Source organism: Eretmochelys imbricata, chromosome 21 (assembly GCF_965152235.1).
Source record: "Eretmochelys imbricata isolate rEreImb1 chromosome 21, rEreImb1.hap1, whole genome shotgun sequence".
NCBI lineage: Eukaryota > Metazoa > Chordata > Testudines > Cheloniidae > Eretmochelys > Eretmochelys imbricata.
In genome coordinates, this window is record NC_135592.1 from 1,871,608 (window position 1) to 1,889,504 (window position 17,897).

A 17,897-nucleotide genomic window follows, 5' to 3' on the forward strand; every position below is an offset into this window, starting at 1 on the left:
ACCTGATTTTTAAGGAAGCTTCTGTTTCCTGCTTAAAGCTGCACATGCTTCTGCATTTCCTCCATGGTGACTTTCAAGAGCCTGTCTTGCTATGGGGTGGGGAGATAAGTGCTCACAAGATTACACTGTAAATCCTTAGCAGGTCCCATGTGCATGTAGGAATGCCTGCTATGTTGTATGTAGCAAAGCTGTTGTTTGAAGGGGCAGGCTGGTTAGTTTGTGGTTCCTGTCTGGGGTGCTCTAATTGTCTTGCTCTGTATCCTGGGTCTGAAGGTATTGGGTGCTGTTTTGAAATGTCAGTATAACTGCAGCTAAGCATGTCAATAGCACTTGCGAATGTATAAACAAACAGCATTTGTCCTCGGCTCATCTGCTCCTTTCAAGTTCTTCCATCCTCTCCCTGCATTGTTGCAGTCAGCACAAATGTTCAGCACTCGCTCTTGTGCATGATCTTTGTTTCAACTGCTGCTTGTGGTGAGAGGCATTGTCAAAACAAGGCCATTTCATAATATGAAATAGCTATGTCCATCCTACAGCATGGAGCTCTACCTTCCGCATGACATCCTCCCTGCAATCTGTTTGTGAGCAGCTCTTCCTCCTTTAGCAATGCTTACCGTGACAGAAGACCAAGGGAGAACTTTAGGGATCTTCAGTCTGTTTGGAGATACAGAAATGTGTCTAAATGCTATTTTCCTTTGACTTTCTTGGGCTCATAATGGAAACTATCTTACAACTACACATTGTAGTGTTATGGCTGCACAATGAAGTCCCAAGTCAGTTCAGTTTGAGATAACAATCAAGGTTGCATCCGATGAAGTGAGCTGTAGCTCACAAAAGTTTATGCTCAAATAAATTGGTTAGTCTCTAGGGTGCCACAAGTCCTCCTTTTCTTGTTGGTATGAGTGTAATTTTACTCAGTGTGGCCAGCCATAAGCATTGAAAAACTATGACCCTTGCCCTAAAATAACATGAGACTAAAAAAATACATTCTAGCTTCTGTATTTGTCTGCTGTTTCTGAGCCTTTGGCATAAATTTGCTTCATGCATTCAAGCTTTTCTCTGCAACCAGGCTGGCTAGAAATGTACTACTTTAAAAATGAAAGTTGATATACTTTGTAACTACATGATTCCAGGAGCTGGGCTTTACCGAAACCAACGAATAGCATGAGATTTGTGATGAAAATCCTGAGCATAGACAGCAGTGCTGCTTTCACCCCAGGGCCCAACAGAGGGGGTGATGGAGTAGCAGAATTGTATTTAAGGAGTGGGCCAGAGAGGAGAAATTGGGAAGGATGAACCAAATGCCTAGAAATTGCCAAAGGCTAACTGGAAAATCTTGCAGGAAACCTTTGGTGGTTTCAGCCTGTGAAATTAGACTTTAAAGCACCCTGAATTATATATAATGGGATGGCCTGATAGTGAAATTGCAACATGAGCTGCATCAAAGCAGACAAGAATTCAAGCCCTATGAATTCTGTGGCAAGCATGTAGGCACCTATTGAAACTTTCCATTGTTATCAGTCATTGCTAAGTTTAGCTGCATTTAGTGACCTTCAGAGATTGCTTCATGCACACGCACAAGCAGAATAGAAGCATTGACATGGTACCTAGCTCAAGGAGAGACGTCTGTTTCTTCTCTGAGAGGCACATTTCAGTCATTTGATATTATTTCTCCTGTCTCTTCCCACTTCCACCTGCCATCCCCCCTTTTGATGGTATTAAAATCTGACCCTTTGGATATAAGGGGAGAGTCCAGCACTAACTTCTAAAGCAATTTCCTTTTAGTAAGGGCACTAGGGGTGGTTGTTTGGCTGTACTTTGTGGTGGTATTTTGTTATGAAATATACGCAAGAGACCAAATAATCAATGTCAGTCAGGTTTATTAATATGGTACAGGAAGAAGGTTCTGTATGATACCCAATTTCCAAAGAGCAGTCCTGTGCCGTGATATTCCCCTTATGCAGAAGGTGTGCTCTCCAAAGTTACATCTCTAAATCCATCCCTGTACACCCTACTTGTTTACCAGTAAAAGGTACTGCATATGTCATTTGAAACTGGATTTAATTAATCAACTATCTATCTTGTTTGTTTCTGGTATCATGGTGTACCCCTTTATCTTTTGTTCTGAACCCATGCATTCCAGGTCATGATGCTCCCTTATTTTTGTTCTGAGCACATAGATTCCTGGTACTAAGGGGCATGAAGGCACCTCTTAGATTTGCATGGGTGACTCCTTTCCTGTTGCTATGAAGACATCTGTCCTGATACTGACAGTTTTCCTATCTACTCAAGCCAAGACTTACTTTAATTAATGCAAAGTGTTATGGGATACTTAGCATAAGTGTACAGGATTATAACAAAGGTACAGGGCAATCTGGGCTATATAACTGCTATATTAATACTTCAAATGCTTAGAATGTGTATTGCAAGTAGTATTATCAGCGTAATATATGGATGCTAGCCAGCATATATTAACTTCCTATAGAAAACAAAACCAGCTTCCCAAATTATTTCACACTCCAGTCACTTTCTAATTTGCCCTGACCACTGCTCTAACACTGTCCTTCTCTGTGGTAAGGTCGGTGCCTCCCAAGGCTAGTCTGCATTTCCTGTGCTGCCCTACTTTTGCAGGAATATATCTTGTCTTCCCCCTCACTGTGATAAATAGTGAACTGATAATGGCTCTGTGAATGTTAAAGCTTAGAAGAGGAAGTGGATACTAGCCAGGTTGGAGGCCCAAAATAGTTAATTTGAAAAAATCCACATAACAGTATTTTAAAATATAAATGACAGTGCATGATTGTGTTTGTACAGTATGTTCCTTGTAAAATCCCATGGCTCTACAATAACTGAACAGCATGCGAAACCCCTGCACTTTCCAGAAGCAAGACTTTCAATGCTGCCAATAACTCAGCACTGCTGACCAACCCCACAATAAACCTGTGTGACTGATCTGTAGTTGGCAAGGAAGCTGCCTTCTATTTTCAGCTTTCAAAGGGTTATCTATGCTTTTAATTCACTGCTTATAAATATCTTAAGGCAAAGCCCTTCAAAAGCATCTTTTGATTGACTGTCTTGACACCTTTCAGGAGTCTGAATTTCTGAAAATGCTGAGCACCCACCCTCTAAAAATCTGCTCTGTTCAAGGTGTTGCCGGTTGGGAATCTTAAAAATCAAGGCACCTGGAATCGTTAATCACTCTTGAAAATATTGCCTTTTATTATTTTAAATGGGTGGTGGTCTTGATCCTTGTTGAATCTCTCAGGTAACCTCCTTGCCCCCATTCTAACGCCCTTAAACAACTTCTGAGTTTCACGTGAGTGTTGCATCTATTTCTGATCCATCACTGATAGGGAATTCTTCTGTGTGTTAGGGGAAGCCAAGAAGGGTGACAGTTGGACAGCTCCAGGGACCTGCTTCTTCCTAAAGACTCTAGAGTAAAATGCTGTTGTATTCTTTACTAAGTGCTGACGTCTTGTGTTCTCTGCAGATCTTTGAAACCCAGCTTAATCACCACCAACTTCACTCAAGATGCCGCCAGCAATTGGAGGCCCTCAGGGATACACCCCACCAGAAGGAGGATGGGGATGGGCTGTGGTCATCGGAGCCTTCATCTCCATTGGCTTCTCCTATGCATTTCCCAAATCCATTACTGTGTTTTTCAAAGAGATTGAGGTCATCTTCGATGCATCTAGCAGCAAAGTCTCCTGGATCTCCTCCATCATGCTGGCTGTTATGTACGCAGGAGGTAAGCAAGCAGACGAGAGACAACAGGGAGGTGATTTAATGGTCTCCTATTGTATTGCCTTTCTCCAAAACACGAATAGGGACTGACTGTTTCCCATTTGGGTGAAATTTTCTAAACTGGTTTGTCTGGAAAAGTTTGGCGTAAACTTTATTTAATGCCCAAAGTGTGAAAATGAGGTTAATCTGTCCTGCTCCTCTGCAAAGCTATAAGTAAAATCTTTCCAAGGAATTAGGACTTGCGTAATTCTGCACTTGCCCTCGTTAGAATGTACCTGTGACATTTTGTCTGCTTCTAACATCTTCTGGAAAGCTGGCATACGAAGCTATGGTGAATGCAGGAGTCCCTACAGAGAGTCGTCATAGATGAAAGAAATTACAGCTTGCAGAGCTGATTCTATACCCAGCAAATCAATAGAAGTATGCACTGTGGTGTGGCCAAAGGTAAAGTGATAGATCTAGGAACAAAGAATGCAGACGAGGATTTGGGGGTCATGGTGGATAATATTGGAACATCAGCTCCCAGAGCACCACTCTGGCCGAAAGCGCTAATGTGATCCTGGGATGTATAAATGGGAATCTTGAGTAGGAGTAGGGAGGTTATTTTACCTCTTTCTTTGGCACCAGTGTGCCCCCTACAGAAATAGTCTGTCCAGGTCTGATGTTCACTGTATGAGAAGGATGTTTAACTGGACAGGGTTCAGAGAAAGGGCATGAGAATGATTAAAAGATTGGAAAACCTGCCTTACAGTGATAGACTCAAGGAGCTCAATCTATTTAACTTAACAAAGAGAGGGTTAAGGATTGACTTGCTCAGTCGGTAGGTGAGGAACAGATATTTGATAATGGTCTCTTCAGTCTAGCAGACAAAGGTATAACAAGATCCAATGGCGGGAAGCCAAAGCTAGGCAAATTCAGATTGGTGATAAGGCTCAAATGTTTAATAATTAGGATAGTTAACCATTGGAACAATTTACCATGGGGCTGTAATCTACTGACAACTTTTAAATCAAGACTGGATATTTTTCTAAGAGAGGCTCTAGTTCAAACAAGAATTTGGGGAGGTTCTATGTCCTGTGCTCTATAGGAGGTCAGACTAGACTATCAGTGTTCCCTTTTGGACTGATCTGTGAATTTGTTCCAGCTGAGGATCTGGCCCAAACACTAACAACACAACTGCTCTTCCTTTATTTTCTTTCTTTTCAGTGTGTTTCTCACTTGTAGTGCTGAGAAATCTGACCTGGTCAGAGGGAGTCCTGGTCCTGGGCTAACTTTAGCAAGGGCATTTTGCAAACCTAGCCAAAAGGATTGTCTCAAACTCCCCTTTTAACAGCAGAAAGATGGCAGCAGGGACCAAAAGTATAGGAAAACAATTGGACAAGGCAAACAGCAACTTTTTTTTTTTAAATGCTGGTGAAGCCCCCCTCTGCCACATCTTGGGGGTTTGGACTGATGGGGGCAAGACTCCAGACCACCACCAATCTTACATTACTTTCCTTAAATAGGTAACTTCTGATTACATGGGGAAGGTGGGTTCTTACCACCGTCCTCTCTTCCTCAGTATTCTGTAGCAGCCTGTGAATGTGCGTGGTAAACTACGTGGCTAAAAGAAGCTCCCACTGTGACAGCCATAGTGTCCACCCTGGAGGCAGCTCTGAGTATTGGTGATTGTCGTGCTGCCGCTGTCCCAAACTGGCAAACCGCCTGACGCATATTTGCATTTGTGCATCAAAAGCAGCTACCGGCAGGAGCTGGGCATGAGGCTTTTCCATGGGGGAACAGTCCCTGCTTTGTCCTAGCTCAGCTAGTGAGGCAGCCGGCACATTTCCCTGCCTCCATGTTATAACAAGCTTGTAAACTGTAACTGACTTTGTGGGACCTGATCTAGGCCATTCCCTGTCCGTCTCTAGTGGTCCTGTGAACGTGTTCTCTTGAACGCTCTTGGGAGCCTGTATGCAGAAGGATCAGTAATGGCTAACAGGGACATGGCAAGACGGAACCAGTCACCTGCTCTTGGAATGAGAAACGCTTCTTAATCTTTTTCTAAAGTGATTTGCCTCCCTCTCTCAGTTGCCAGGCATTAGGGGAGCTCCTTCACAATGACAGCTGAAGAAGTCTTAAAATCCCAACAGCTCACTCGTGCCTGGTCCTGCAAACTGGTTTTTTGATGTGTACGTGACCTAAGTGCTGTTTTGCGCTATGGCCCAAGTTTGAAACTGTCTAGAATTTTCCAGAGCAGGAATGCTCCTCTGTAATAGCTTTGGTGTTTCACTTAGGGGTGGCACAAGTACACACAAGGACTGCATTACTGCTTTCAGGCTTTCCACAGCTTTTTACAGTATGGGCCAAGAGCTTGTAAAGAGATAATTAAGTAAATAATAAACTGTGTTGCCTAGAGTTAAGCGTTAGTCACCAGATGTGACATCAGTCCCACCCTCTTTCCCCAAGTAACTCATTTCTTGTAACCTTAGGATGTCTGACTAACTCTCATTCCAGGAAGTAGGGGTGCTTTGCATACAATATCTGCTTCTGAATATATCTTTGGAGGAAGTTCTGTGTGTGTGTGATGTTTGCAAAGGCAGCTCCTCATCCTCCTGCCACCCCCACCCCAGACAGACTGTACTATTGCTCTGCATGCTTTTTCACAAATCTGCAGAGAGCCAGAGAGAATACTAAACTCTGCTTGGCTGAGCCTTTGTTGAGCAGCCACAATGCATGGTCTGTTACTCCCAGACTCATTTGGATCCTGAAAAGCACATTCTTGAAGGAACTCAGTTTTCTTCATAGTGTCGAAAGGATGCTTTATTCTGGTGAAAGCTGCCAGATTGACCAAGTGACATGGACTTGGTCTAGCTCTCCCCAGAATAAGAGGCGAATGGGCAGCAGCAAAGCAAGGCCTAATTCTGAACTCTTGCTAGTTTGACACTGTTGTGACTCATCTGAAGTTAATGGTCAGAGGATAATTGGGCCTATGCTGGGGAGGGCACTTGAGTTCAGGTGCTGGTTTGTAGTTGTTGCTTTTGATTTTGGTCCAAGTGAGTTAAAGGGACACAAGTTAATAATTTGAAATGACCTTGTCTCAGTTACTAATAAAATTAGGAAAAAACAGATTTTAATTTCGCTTCTTGCTGTGTTTTCTCCACACTGAAAATAGACTAGTCAGTATTTTGTTAAGTTTGTGGCCAGTTTTAAAGGTGTGCGTGCTACAGTCCTACCACAATCTTTGAGCTTTTGTTTAATCAAAACCAAAGATCCCCTTCCCCATTGTGGGGATCCTTAAGCACTGCCAAGTGTCTCATCCAGCACAGAGCACTTTGGATCTGGCTCTTGCCCTGAGCAGTTTTGGGTTTTTTATGAAGCCTAAATTTTGGGCCCAACTTGATATGAACGTTGCTTTTTGCCACAGTAAGAGCTAATGTCATGAAGCCAAGCTTAGCATACTGCTCCCTGACAATATATTAGCAGGCCTTCAGTCCTACTATTCCCTGGTATGTTGCAGTGCTGTCCTTAGGATCTGCTCCAGGAACATCAGGGAGTGGTTTCATGTTCAATGTGCAAATCTTTCAAACTTTGCTAAACTCCTGGTGTGTCTCTACACAGTGGGTGGGTGGGTGAGGGAGGGAGCGTCCCAGCCTCCAGATGCAGTGCTGCGGATGTGAAAAGGAAGAGTCAGTCCTTACGGAGTTGCATGGGGCCTTGGCTCAGTTGCAGAGGTTCCTTACGGGAACTGTACAGCGCTCTGTGCCTGCTGGGAAGTACCTGCACGGGCCCTGCGTGTGATGGAGGGCATAGGCCATTTGGAATACCGCTGGGATTTCTGAGTGCCTTGGCTCCAGGTAGGAAGCCAGGCTGCTGACACAGCCACTGGACTCTCTTCAAACATTTTCTAGGTTCTGCTCAACTAGAGGTGAAATGGTCAAACCACATCTGAGTAGCCAGGAATAACATGTTGACCTTGCTGTCTGTTAATAGTGAAACCAGATCTGTTAATGTTCAATGGGTGCTCATTCAGTTTATTTAATTACATTTTAGTGTCTGTAGAGCATGCACTACTGTATCTGATCACTGTTTACTTTGGATTAGGGTTTCTTGTAATGAAGCATTTTAAACTGTGGGTGCACACAGCAATCTGACTTCTCAAACATTGGAAGAGTAATTAAAATAACAAATGAACAAAAATCCCTCCCCTGCACATGAAATATTTCTGCTGGAGGGGCTTTGGAGCTGTGGCTACTCCCTGGTTGTGCATTCAGCACACAGCTAGTCTGTGCTAAACATCCTGTTGTTTTTGTTACCCATCTGTGCTCTACCACCCGATTCTGTGTTTCCTCCTCATATTACGCCTGAGCTGTAAGCCCTTTGGGGGCAGGGATGGTTCCTACATTTCAGAGTTCCTGGCATAGTAGGGCCCCGGTCTGGCTGACTCCCTTGGGTTTTACCACAAGATAAACGATAGATCAAATTTTGGATGGTTGAAAACAGGATAGACCCACATAACCCAGCTTGGAAAACTGCAGTCTGATCTTCAGGACAGAAATATCCCTAAAGAGTGGACAGCATCACATGCAGCACAAATAAACACAAGCTCTCTTGTTTCCAAGTAGCTGTGGGAAAGTTTCTTTACAACTGCTCTGCATCCCCACTTCTCTGCCCCTCACTTCTTTTCCTGGGTAGCTATAATGAAAGTTCATGTTACTATTTTCTTTGGGTATAAAGGTGGGGGAATTTTTCTTGTGCTGCCCTCCAAGCCAGAGGAGTAGAGTGTGTACAAGTTTAAAAGGTTTTTCCTCGGAAACACATGAGCACATTTCACACTGCTGTAGAGAAAGATAGTACTCTGCGCTAGAGCGACTAACTAGTGCAGGGGATGAGTCATGCTGATGTTTCAGAAGCTCTGCTGGTCTGGCGGAGGTGGTCACAGCTAGCATCACAGACTGAGTCAGATGTCAGTTGGTTGAAGGCTTTAAAGAGCAACTGATGACTCTTGAAAACTTGGGGAAAAAACACTTAGTTTGGGGACCATCCTGCTTTTTCCTTTCCTAGATTGGTAACATGCATGCAGACAAGATCTCCATGTGACTGTGGCTTTTGATGTGTAGAACTCCAGTGGAAAATAAGGAGCAGGATCTAACAAAACCAATCATGGTAATATGGTCTCTGGGGCACAGTGGTGGGATGGCTTGACTCAAACATTCAAGTTTCCATCGGGCTTCTGTGGCTGAAGCAAAGTGAAACTTTAAAACCACGAAAAAAACCAACATTGACTCAATTTAAACTCCAGTCTCACTTGAGCTCTGTTCTTCTTTCTGTTCTGACTCACTAAAGCATTTTACAAAATCCCTTCAAATCTCCCTGTTTCTGCCCCCATGTGCACTTGATATTTTGGTACCAACAACATCTAAAAGTTACTAGAGAATCTTATCCAACATACAGGCTTTTGAAAATATCCGTTCTGTACATCATGACCCCCTCCTGAGGGGAAAAAAATGACTAGCTTGTTGCACCTGAGGCAAAGGAAGGGGAAGTGACTCATCCAAGGTTACCCAGTTGGCCAGAGGCAGGAATAGATCCTAGGAGTTCTGAGTTCCAGCCTAGTGCCTTATCCACTAGGCCACACTGACTCCAAAGGGATGGGTGGGACCAGATCTTGTGTGTCAAAGCTATTGGGACAAATTAATCTGTGGTATAACACCACTGAATTCCCTGGAGTTACACCAGGGCCTAATCTGTCCCCTTGTGTCTCTATAAACTTGGGGAGGCAGAACTGTATCCATTCATATTTGTGAGGCTCTCTGCAACCCTACGGACTTAAAAACTTTCTCAAGCTCTGCAAAAAGCAGAGTAGACAGGCTCTTAGGGGAGCCAGTACGATGTTCCACTGTGAACTGTTTCAGTCTGGATTCTAAACCGCCTGGAACATGGTGCTCTGGAGTGAGATGTCCGAGCACTTAACCCAACATGGCCTTATGTCATCCACCTTGCTCTCCTGCGCTTCTATACCACCCCCCTCCTCTTGACAGGAGAGCCATGGCTAATGCTCATCTTGATCACCCATGCCCAGCTTTCACGGACTCCTGAAGCTAAACCTCTGTGCACTCTTATTAGTGTCCATCTGCTTTGTAGTGCATGCATACCACCCAGAGATGTCTCCCCTTTGGTTAACTCTCTTTTGATCTCTTCTAGGTCCCATCAGCAGCATCTTGGTGAACAAGTATGGCAGTCGGCCAGTAATGATTGCTGGGGGCTGTCTGTCTGGGTGTGGCTTGATTGCAGCCTCTTTCTGTAACACTGTGGAAGAGCTCTACTTCTGTGTTGGGGTTGTGGGAGGTGAGTGGTCTTTTCATGACTCCTCATGTTTAGGGTTAGAATCGTAAAAGTTCATCTTAGCCTTGTCCTAAGTCAGTATATAAATTGCTATATATCTATACACGCTCTGAATCTGAAATCCTCCTCAGCGAAGGATGTGTGTATCAAAGGATGTGTGTTCTGGTACTTGGACATCCCCATCTTATCTCAAATCAGACTTACTTCACACTAGTAAACTTCATTATCTCTTGTATCCTGGAACTCCTTCAATTCTGGCTCTAAAAAACAAACCCCCAATAGTTTGCTCACTAGCAAAATTGGCACCTTCTTCCTATATCACTGAGAATCTGCAGTAACTGGCCAAATCCTGCCATTAGTTACTCCCTACATAACTTCTGAGATCAGTGCAAGTTAAATTTAGTATAACATGAGAAGAACTCAGCCCAGTACCCAATCCATTAATCCCAGAATCTACAGATGTGTAGAGATCTCTCATTTTTAAACTCACATGTGTGTATTCTCTTATTTTCCAGGTCTTGGGCTTGCATTTAACTTGAACCCAGCCTTGACCATGATTGGCAAGTACTTCTATAAGAAACGTCCATTGGCCAATGGATTAGCTATGGCAGGTAGCCCTGTATTCTTGTCTACACTGGCCCCCCTGAACCAGTTTTTCTTCAGTATATTTGGCTGGAGGGGGAGTTTTTTAATTCTTGGTGGCCTTTTGCTGAACTGCTGTGTAGCCGGATCTCTGATGCGACCTATAGGCCCCAAGCCAGATCAGCTGAAGAAAGAGGTCTCAAAAGAAGTATTGCAGGAAGCTGGGAAGTCCACTGTGAAAGCGGATGAAGGAGCTGGTGATGCCAGTATGGACCTCATTGCTGGAAAGACGAAGAAGCAGAAGCTCACAGTTTACCAGACTATTAACAAGTTCTTGGATTTGTCCCTGTTTACACACAGAGGCTTCTTGCTCTATCTGTCCGGCAATGTGATTATGTTCTTTGGACTGTTTACTCCCTTAGTCTTCCTCAGCAATTATGCCAAGAGTAAAGAGTTTGGTAATGAGTCTGCTGCCTTTCTGCTCTCCATTCTGGCCTTTGTAGACATGGTGGCTAGGCCTTCCATGGGACTGGTGGCAAACACGAAGTGGGTTAGACCAAGGATCCAATATTTCTTTGCTGTCTCTGTGGTGTATAATGGAGCGTGCCACCTCCTGGCACCCTTCTCCACCACCTATGCTGGGTTTTGCGTCTATGCTGGGTTCTTTGGATTTGCCTTTGGCTGGCTCAGCTCTGTCTTGTTTGAAACATTGATGGATTTGGTTGGGGCTCAGAGGTTCTCCAGCGCTGTCGGGTTGGTGACTATTGTGGAATGCTGCCCTGTGCTCCTGGGACCACCTCTCCTAGGTAGAGTATTTTTATGTATCTCCTGGGGTGCCTGTGTACTGTGAGAATACCAAGGTGGGGAGGGAACAACTACTGCTCCTTCCCAAAGGGCACTTGCTGGGAAGGCTGAGAATTGAAGGCACAGAAGTGCAGAAAGGCATGAGTGTAGCCAGAACACACATGGGAGGGCTCTTCCCAACAGGAATGGCCAAGTGATTATAGACATACTAGAGTGTGTGTGGATTATATCCCAGTGCAGGGAGGGTCTTCCCGCAAGGAGAGCGTCCACACTCTTTTTCTATATGAAATTTCAGGGTCCAAGGAAAGTTTGAGTTTTTCCCCTAAAGCAAAGCAAACTTCGGCTTTTAACCTTGGGGAGATGTGACTAGAGAAAGCTACAGTGACAGCTTGGATACCCTGGTCAAAAAAGAATGTCACCTGAAAAACAGGTTTTCTAGGAAATTCTGGGGGACTCCTAGACAGTTTTGGAAAATGGCTGGACTTTTTGGTCTACCCAAACCATACCTGAACAGCCTCTTCCTAGTGGGTTTGCTTTTAAAATTTAAGTGGACATTAATCAGAGCTTACTGCCATGTGCATTGCCATTTTACCAGCACTGCACTTGATCAACACTTAGGTCAAGCTTTAAAAAACCTGAGCTTTCAAGCAGAGATTGTTCTTGTGGCCAGATGCATGTGCACGCACGCACATTACGGGTTAGACATCTGGGGAGAGCTTATGCATGTTAGCTTAGAGTGATTCCTGCTGTATAATGGGAGATGGTCAGCCACATAATGTATTGTCCTCTCTGGTCCATCAGGTAAACTCAATGACATGTACGGTGACTACAAATACACATACTGGTCCTGTGGAATCATTTTGATCGTCTCTGGGATCTACCTGTTTGTGGGAATGGGCATCAACTACCGGCTGCTGGAGAAAGAACAAAAGGCAGAGGACAAGCTGAGAAACAAAGGGAGAGAGGAGGAAACCAATATTGATGAGGCCGAGAAACAAAAAGAGGCTGAGAAACAAAAAGAGGCAAACAATGATGTGGCTAATGCGCCACAGAAAAACACAGAAGATGGCATAAAAGAGGAGGAGAGTCGTATGTGAGGGACTGATTTTAATCCTGGAGGATTGGAGGAAGTGCTGTTCCTCTAAAATAGTGTCTGGGGAAAATGCTGTGCTGGTAGTGAGCAGTCATCAGAAGTGTATAAACCAAGTGTTCATTTTTAAACAAAGCTCTCAGTTGTTTTTCCATCTGGATTCAACAGAGGTAACAGCTAAATGTGCCATATCCTCTTACGTGGGTGGGAAACTTTTTTATATTCTGGCTTTTTTAACAGTAACATGAATGTACTAATAGGTGCCTTAAAGTTTCCACCTCTAGACTACTCTGGAAGAGCCTTAATACCACTCTGTAAACCATGTTTTAGTTAATTTTTTTGTGATCTGTTTAGGGTATGTCTGTTTTTAAAGCCACAAAAAAGGCTACTGGATATTTTGAGGCTCAACTGGCTTCAATGCTGAGTCTAAAATGAATACTGCTTCACATACTTCTTAACTGCCAGATTCTTAGTGGAAGTTGGGATATTTTTGAGGTGGGTTAGTGGGAGGGGTGGTCTTAAAATATGACAAAGTCCAAACTCCTTTGGATGACAGACACAACCTGGCTCTATTTGTAGGCTTTTCTAGCACCTCTTGAAAACATTTTTTAGCTACTGTAGTTTTTTAAACCTCCCCCCTTTAGTTAAATTTTCATGGAACACTTGGGTTGGAATTGATAACTGAAATTAGTGGAAGGCTTTTTTTAAATAACTATCTTCACTCCACTCCTTTTGGGGTGGATCCTCATTTTATTGTGATCATCCCATTTTCATAAAGAACACTTGCTGATGCAGGAAGGATTCAGATTTAGATCATCCCACTTTTCCTAGGCAAAGAAATTTCCAAACTCTCTTTGTGATGCCTCTCTTCAAAGTAACACTATGAAACCAAATGGGTACAAATGCAGAAAGTTGAGTTGTTTAGTTAGGAACCTGCTTTAGTCAGAACTAAAGGAATTGATGCTGGTACATATCGGGTCTCTGCATCCATCTTTCCCATCCTATTACTGAGTTTGGCTTTGGAACTGGAAGTCTTCCACTGCTGCTTCATTTAGGAAATCAGCATCTCTACCAGTGTTGGCCAGTACTATGTCCCTTCCTCTTCCCTAGCCCTGACCCTGAGCTTCCTAAGAGGTGGCTTCTCTGTCCTGAAGCTTCCTTTAGATTGTGCACCCCTCCAGGAAAATAGAGTATTCTACTCTTCATGGAGCTCTGTTCCAAACAAGATGTTGCAAAGGCTTGCTGGTCTTCTAGGGTGGATGCAACTCACTTCAGTGGGAGTGGAGTTGGCTTTTAGCAAGAGGGTATCAGTTGTGTTACATATTCTCGGAGTCTGTCCTGTGTTCAGAGCATGACTGGCTCCCTTACTGGTATTGATGTGGTCTTGAGTACGTGGCATATTGTCCTGTGCTCTGAGGCCTATTATTTTGCACACTAAATGGGGCCAGATACAGTCAAATACTCTCATATGCCCATGAGGTAAAATAGCTAAAGCTGCGTAACTGCCCCCTCAAAAAACTCTACTTGCTCCTGTTTAAGTGAGAATTTAAAGCAATTTCTAACTGCTCAGATCAAAGACCCTTAAAGTGGGAAGGGGAGGATATCTTCTGTTTGTACATATTTATTTTTTTAGCACTGGTAAATATCACAACTTGCGTGAAGAGGGTTAAGCAGATGGCCTGTGACCCGTAGGCTCCTGGTGCTTGTGTTTTAGTGAATGTTAAACAGATATCCTGTAAGAGGCATAGGTTTTTGGTTTTTTTCCTCTAATAAACTTTTGTATAATTCACCCATCAAATGTTGTTTTTTTTCTTTTCCTAGTCAAATATTTTAGTATGTTTCATAGCCACATTCTAGAGATGTACCAGTTGGTGTGTATTTGGTAGGTTTTTAAGGGGAGAAGCATGTGGGATATTTGAAGTTACAGATTCTTCAGGTTGGCCCGTAAGAGGTGGTGGTGTAATGCAGTTCACCTAATCCATGAGCACTTTCACAGAGAAGCATGTTGGGGATCATCTGCGCTGCATTTCTTGTGAGATTAAGTCAAAGCAGAACAAAAACAAAGACTTGTAGTTCTCTGTGTGTCTGGAGAGTACAACACACTCGGATGCAAACTCAGTTTAAAATTGAGATCCACAAAGCTCATTGGAAAGTAAAAACACTAAAGGAAGTGTTCCATTCCAGATACTGACTCTGTAGCTCCACTGAGGGCTGAGTGTGTTCACACACCTTTTAAAAAAAAAAAAAAAATTAAAAGTATTAAGAAGTCTCCTCAACTGCAGAAAGAGGTTTTTTCTATGTGGTAGCTTGTAGCCCCAGATGGTCAGGGACTCCGCACACAGTGATGCCACTGCCTTACTTGGTTTTAGAGAGGAGTTTTTAGGGCTTGTCTACACTTACCAGTGCGCGGCCATCAATGCATCAGCAGTTGATTTAGGAGGTCTCGTGAAGACCTGCTAAACTGACCGCAGATCACTCTCCCATCAACTCCTGTACTCCACCAGATCGAGAAGAGTGGGGTCGACATAGTGTAGTGTGGACTCCGTGGTAAGTAGATCTAAGCTATGTTGACTTGAGTTACGCTATTCACGTAACTCAAATTGCGTAGCTTAGATCAACTTTTCCCTGTAGTGTAGACAAGTCCTTAGAAGCCGTTCATGCTGTCTTGGCTTGTTAAAATATATAACTTAAGTTTTAAGAAAAAGCCTAAATATAAATTTCTTAACAAAAAACCTAAATGTTAAATCAGACAGCTGAAGGATAGGGTTTTTTTATGAAACTAAACCTCATCTGGTTCCATAGTTCTATTAGTGTTTCCTCTCTCCATTGTCCTAGGTTTACCTGGTCAATTTCCATATTGAAGAAAGAAACTTTAAGCTATAACTTTGCTGAAGAACTGAGTTTGCACAACATAAGATGCCAGACAAACAGTAGTGATGGTAGTTCATACAGATCTAGGGCTAGTAGGAATAAAGTTGAAACTAATTTTTTTTTGAGACTTTACATATGTACAACATACAGCAGGTGGCCTTTGCTCTGTCACTTGGCGCCCCAGACAGTATTACATAATGAACTGTGAAGTCCTCTGCCCTGTTTCCTTGGCTGCTGACTTAGTGAGTTGTTTTTGTTTGTTGTTTAATTTCAGTCTATTCTAAACCTACAAAAGGAACAGGTCAGGGTGTTTTCATACTCTAGAATAACGTTATAAACCCAATAGAGTATTTTGTATAAACAGATTTTTATTGTACTGTACTGAGCTGTGACCTTGTAAAACCAAGATATTGTATGTTTATAAATTTCTTATGTCTGTCATAGTTCACATTGCAATAAACTAACCTTAAAGAGCTGCAGGTGTGGTTGCTGTTCTCGTATATACGAGGAGACAAGTTACCAGCTGCTACATATTCTTGCACTTGGTTTGTCCTTCCATTGACTGCACAATGGAGTCTTGCCAGGTAAATTGGAAACACTAAAAATGTCACATCAGTGAGGTACCACATTGACCCCTGGAGACTAGGTTCTGTCCCCAGCTGGACAATCTTCCCCACCAATGAGTCTCAGCCATGACCTAGAGGGACTAGTTTTATGGGGCATTGCCTGCCAGGGACCATTCAGTCCCTTACGCTTTCCACAAGGTTGCCACTCACGGTGATGTGAACACCTAGAACTGGATCACTAAACAGGCATATAGTGACAACTCTTGGTTGCTACCCCTGACTGGAGACTGGTGCTGGGCTTGCTGTGGTTTCAGTGCTTTTCTCTTGATTGTAGGAGCTGTGAAATGGCTGCACTGTGCCCTTTTGCAGTCTTGGCCAAAGCAGTGTGCTTTCTGTATCTTTAATCTTACACAGTGCCATGAGTACTAGAGCCTCTTAGGCGTTGTCTTCATTGCCAAAAAGCTTGGGGTCTGAGGTGGTGGGGTTTTAAACAAGATAATGCAGGTTAGTGACCCCGCTGTAGAATCCTAGTGGACACTAGGCATCGTAGCTCTTCCCATGAGGTGACCACTGCATTGCACCACCCACTGCTTGAGGTGGAGCTTGCCTAGGTTTACCTAGTGGTAAAACGACAGTGCCTTGCCTCCTAGGACTGCGTGGTGGGATAGCAAATGTGCACAGGTTAGCACAGTGAAAACCTACTTCTAGCTAGAAGGAGAGCCCATGATTTTTTAAGGAGCTCTTGGCAGATGGGGGTGGAGAGCCTCTTACAGAAACTTACTGTCCAGACCTCAGGAAATTTAATATTTAGCTAACGATCGGGCTGTTGGACTTCCTTGTGGGATAAGGCCAGGCTGCTACCTCTGCTGCCATTTCCCAGCACTGGCTTCTGCTCCCTGCGTTCTCATTCTCCCAGGTGTTCTTCCACCGAGATGTCCGTAGCCTAGTCAGGCAAAGCACCTGTGCACAATAGAAGTCCCTGTAAAGTCCATAGGGCTACTCCTGCTTAAGGGCTTTGCTGTATCAGGGCCTAAAACATTTTTAGCCTAGAAACTAGCCGAAGATGGAATCTGTGTAGATGCATGTAGACTCAAGATGCTGAGTCTATTTCACTTCACAAAGAGAAGGTTAAGAGGTGTCTCGATTAGTCTACAAGTATCTACACCGGGAACAAATATTTGATGATGGGCTCTTCAGTCTAGCAGAGAAAAGGATAACATGGTCCCAGGGCTGCAAGCTGAAGCTGGACAAATTCGGAGTGGAAATAAGGTGTAAATTTTTAACCAAGAGAGTAATTAACTATTGGAACAACTTGCCAAGTGTGGTGTGGATTCTCCATCTGACCATTTGAAAATGGAGATTGGCTGTTGCTCTAAAAGCTCTGCGACAGGCCTATTTAATCAGCGGCAATGAGCAGTGACTCGACCTGCAGTAAGCTGAAAAACAGCGATGGCACATTTCTGCAACATGCCAAGGAAAAGTCCTGCCACTGTCCTCTAGGCCCTTTGTCTGGAGGGGGTTGTATTTGGTTTAAGATTTCCCAGGACTTAATTTTTTTATAATAATAAACGAACTTCAGTTCCCTTGACTGCATGCCCGGGTTAAACCTGGGCGATGGGGGGTGGAAGAGGTAGAAGCCGCGAAGGTCCCTAACAGTCAAATCTCTTCATGTGTCTCCACCTCTTCCACTTCCAGGCCCATGTGGCTGGGGACATGACAGCGCTCTCCTGCCCGAGCGGGGAGCGGAGGCTTTCTGGAACCACTTGTTTTTAGGACTTGTGCAGTGAGGTATGCAGACGGGGGAGGTGTGAAATCGTCCGCCATGTTGCTTTACTGTGACGGGCAGCCTTGCGCTTTCACTTTGGCTAGGTCAGGAAGGTGCGATTCCTCCGCGCAATAGAAATAGTGGTGCTGGA

General features: G+C 43.8%; 1 protein-coding gene across 3 annotated transcripts in view; it reads left to right on the forward strand.

The window, feature by feature from the left end:
- The window catches only part of SLC16A1 (solute carrier family 16 member 1), a 31,920-nt gene extending 16,036 nt beyond the window's left edge, over positions 1-15,884 (forward strand). For all 3 annotated transcript variants that reach the window (XM_077839344.1, XM_077839343.1, XM_077839345.1), the window contains 4 exons: positions 3,491-3,748; positions 9,928-10,071; positions 10,584-11,456; positions 12,256-15,884. In XM_077839344.1, the coding sequence (XP_077695470.1) occupies positions 3,532-3,748; positions 9,928-10,071; positions 10,584-11,456; positions 12,256-12,551 (1,530 nt within the window). In that variant the 5' untranslated portion in view covers positions 3,491-3,531 and the 3' untranslated portion in view covers positions 12,552-15,884. The remainder of the gene's footprint in view (positions 1-3,490; positions 3,749-9,927; positions 10,072-10,583; positions 11,457-12,255) is intronic.
- Positions 15,885-17,897: the final 2,013 nt, after the last annotated feature.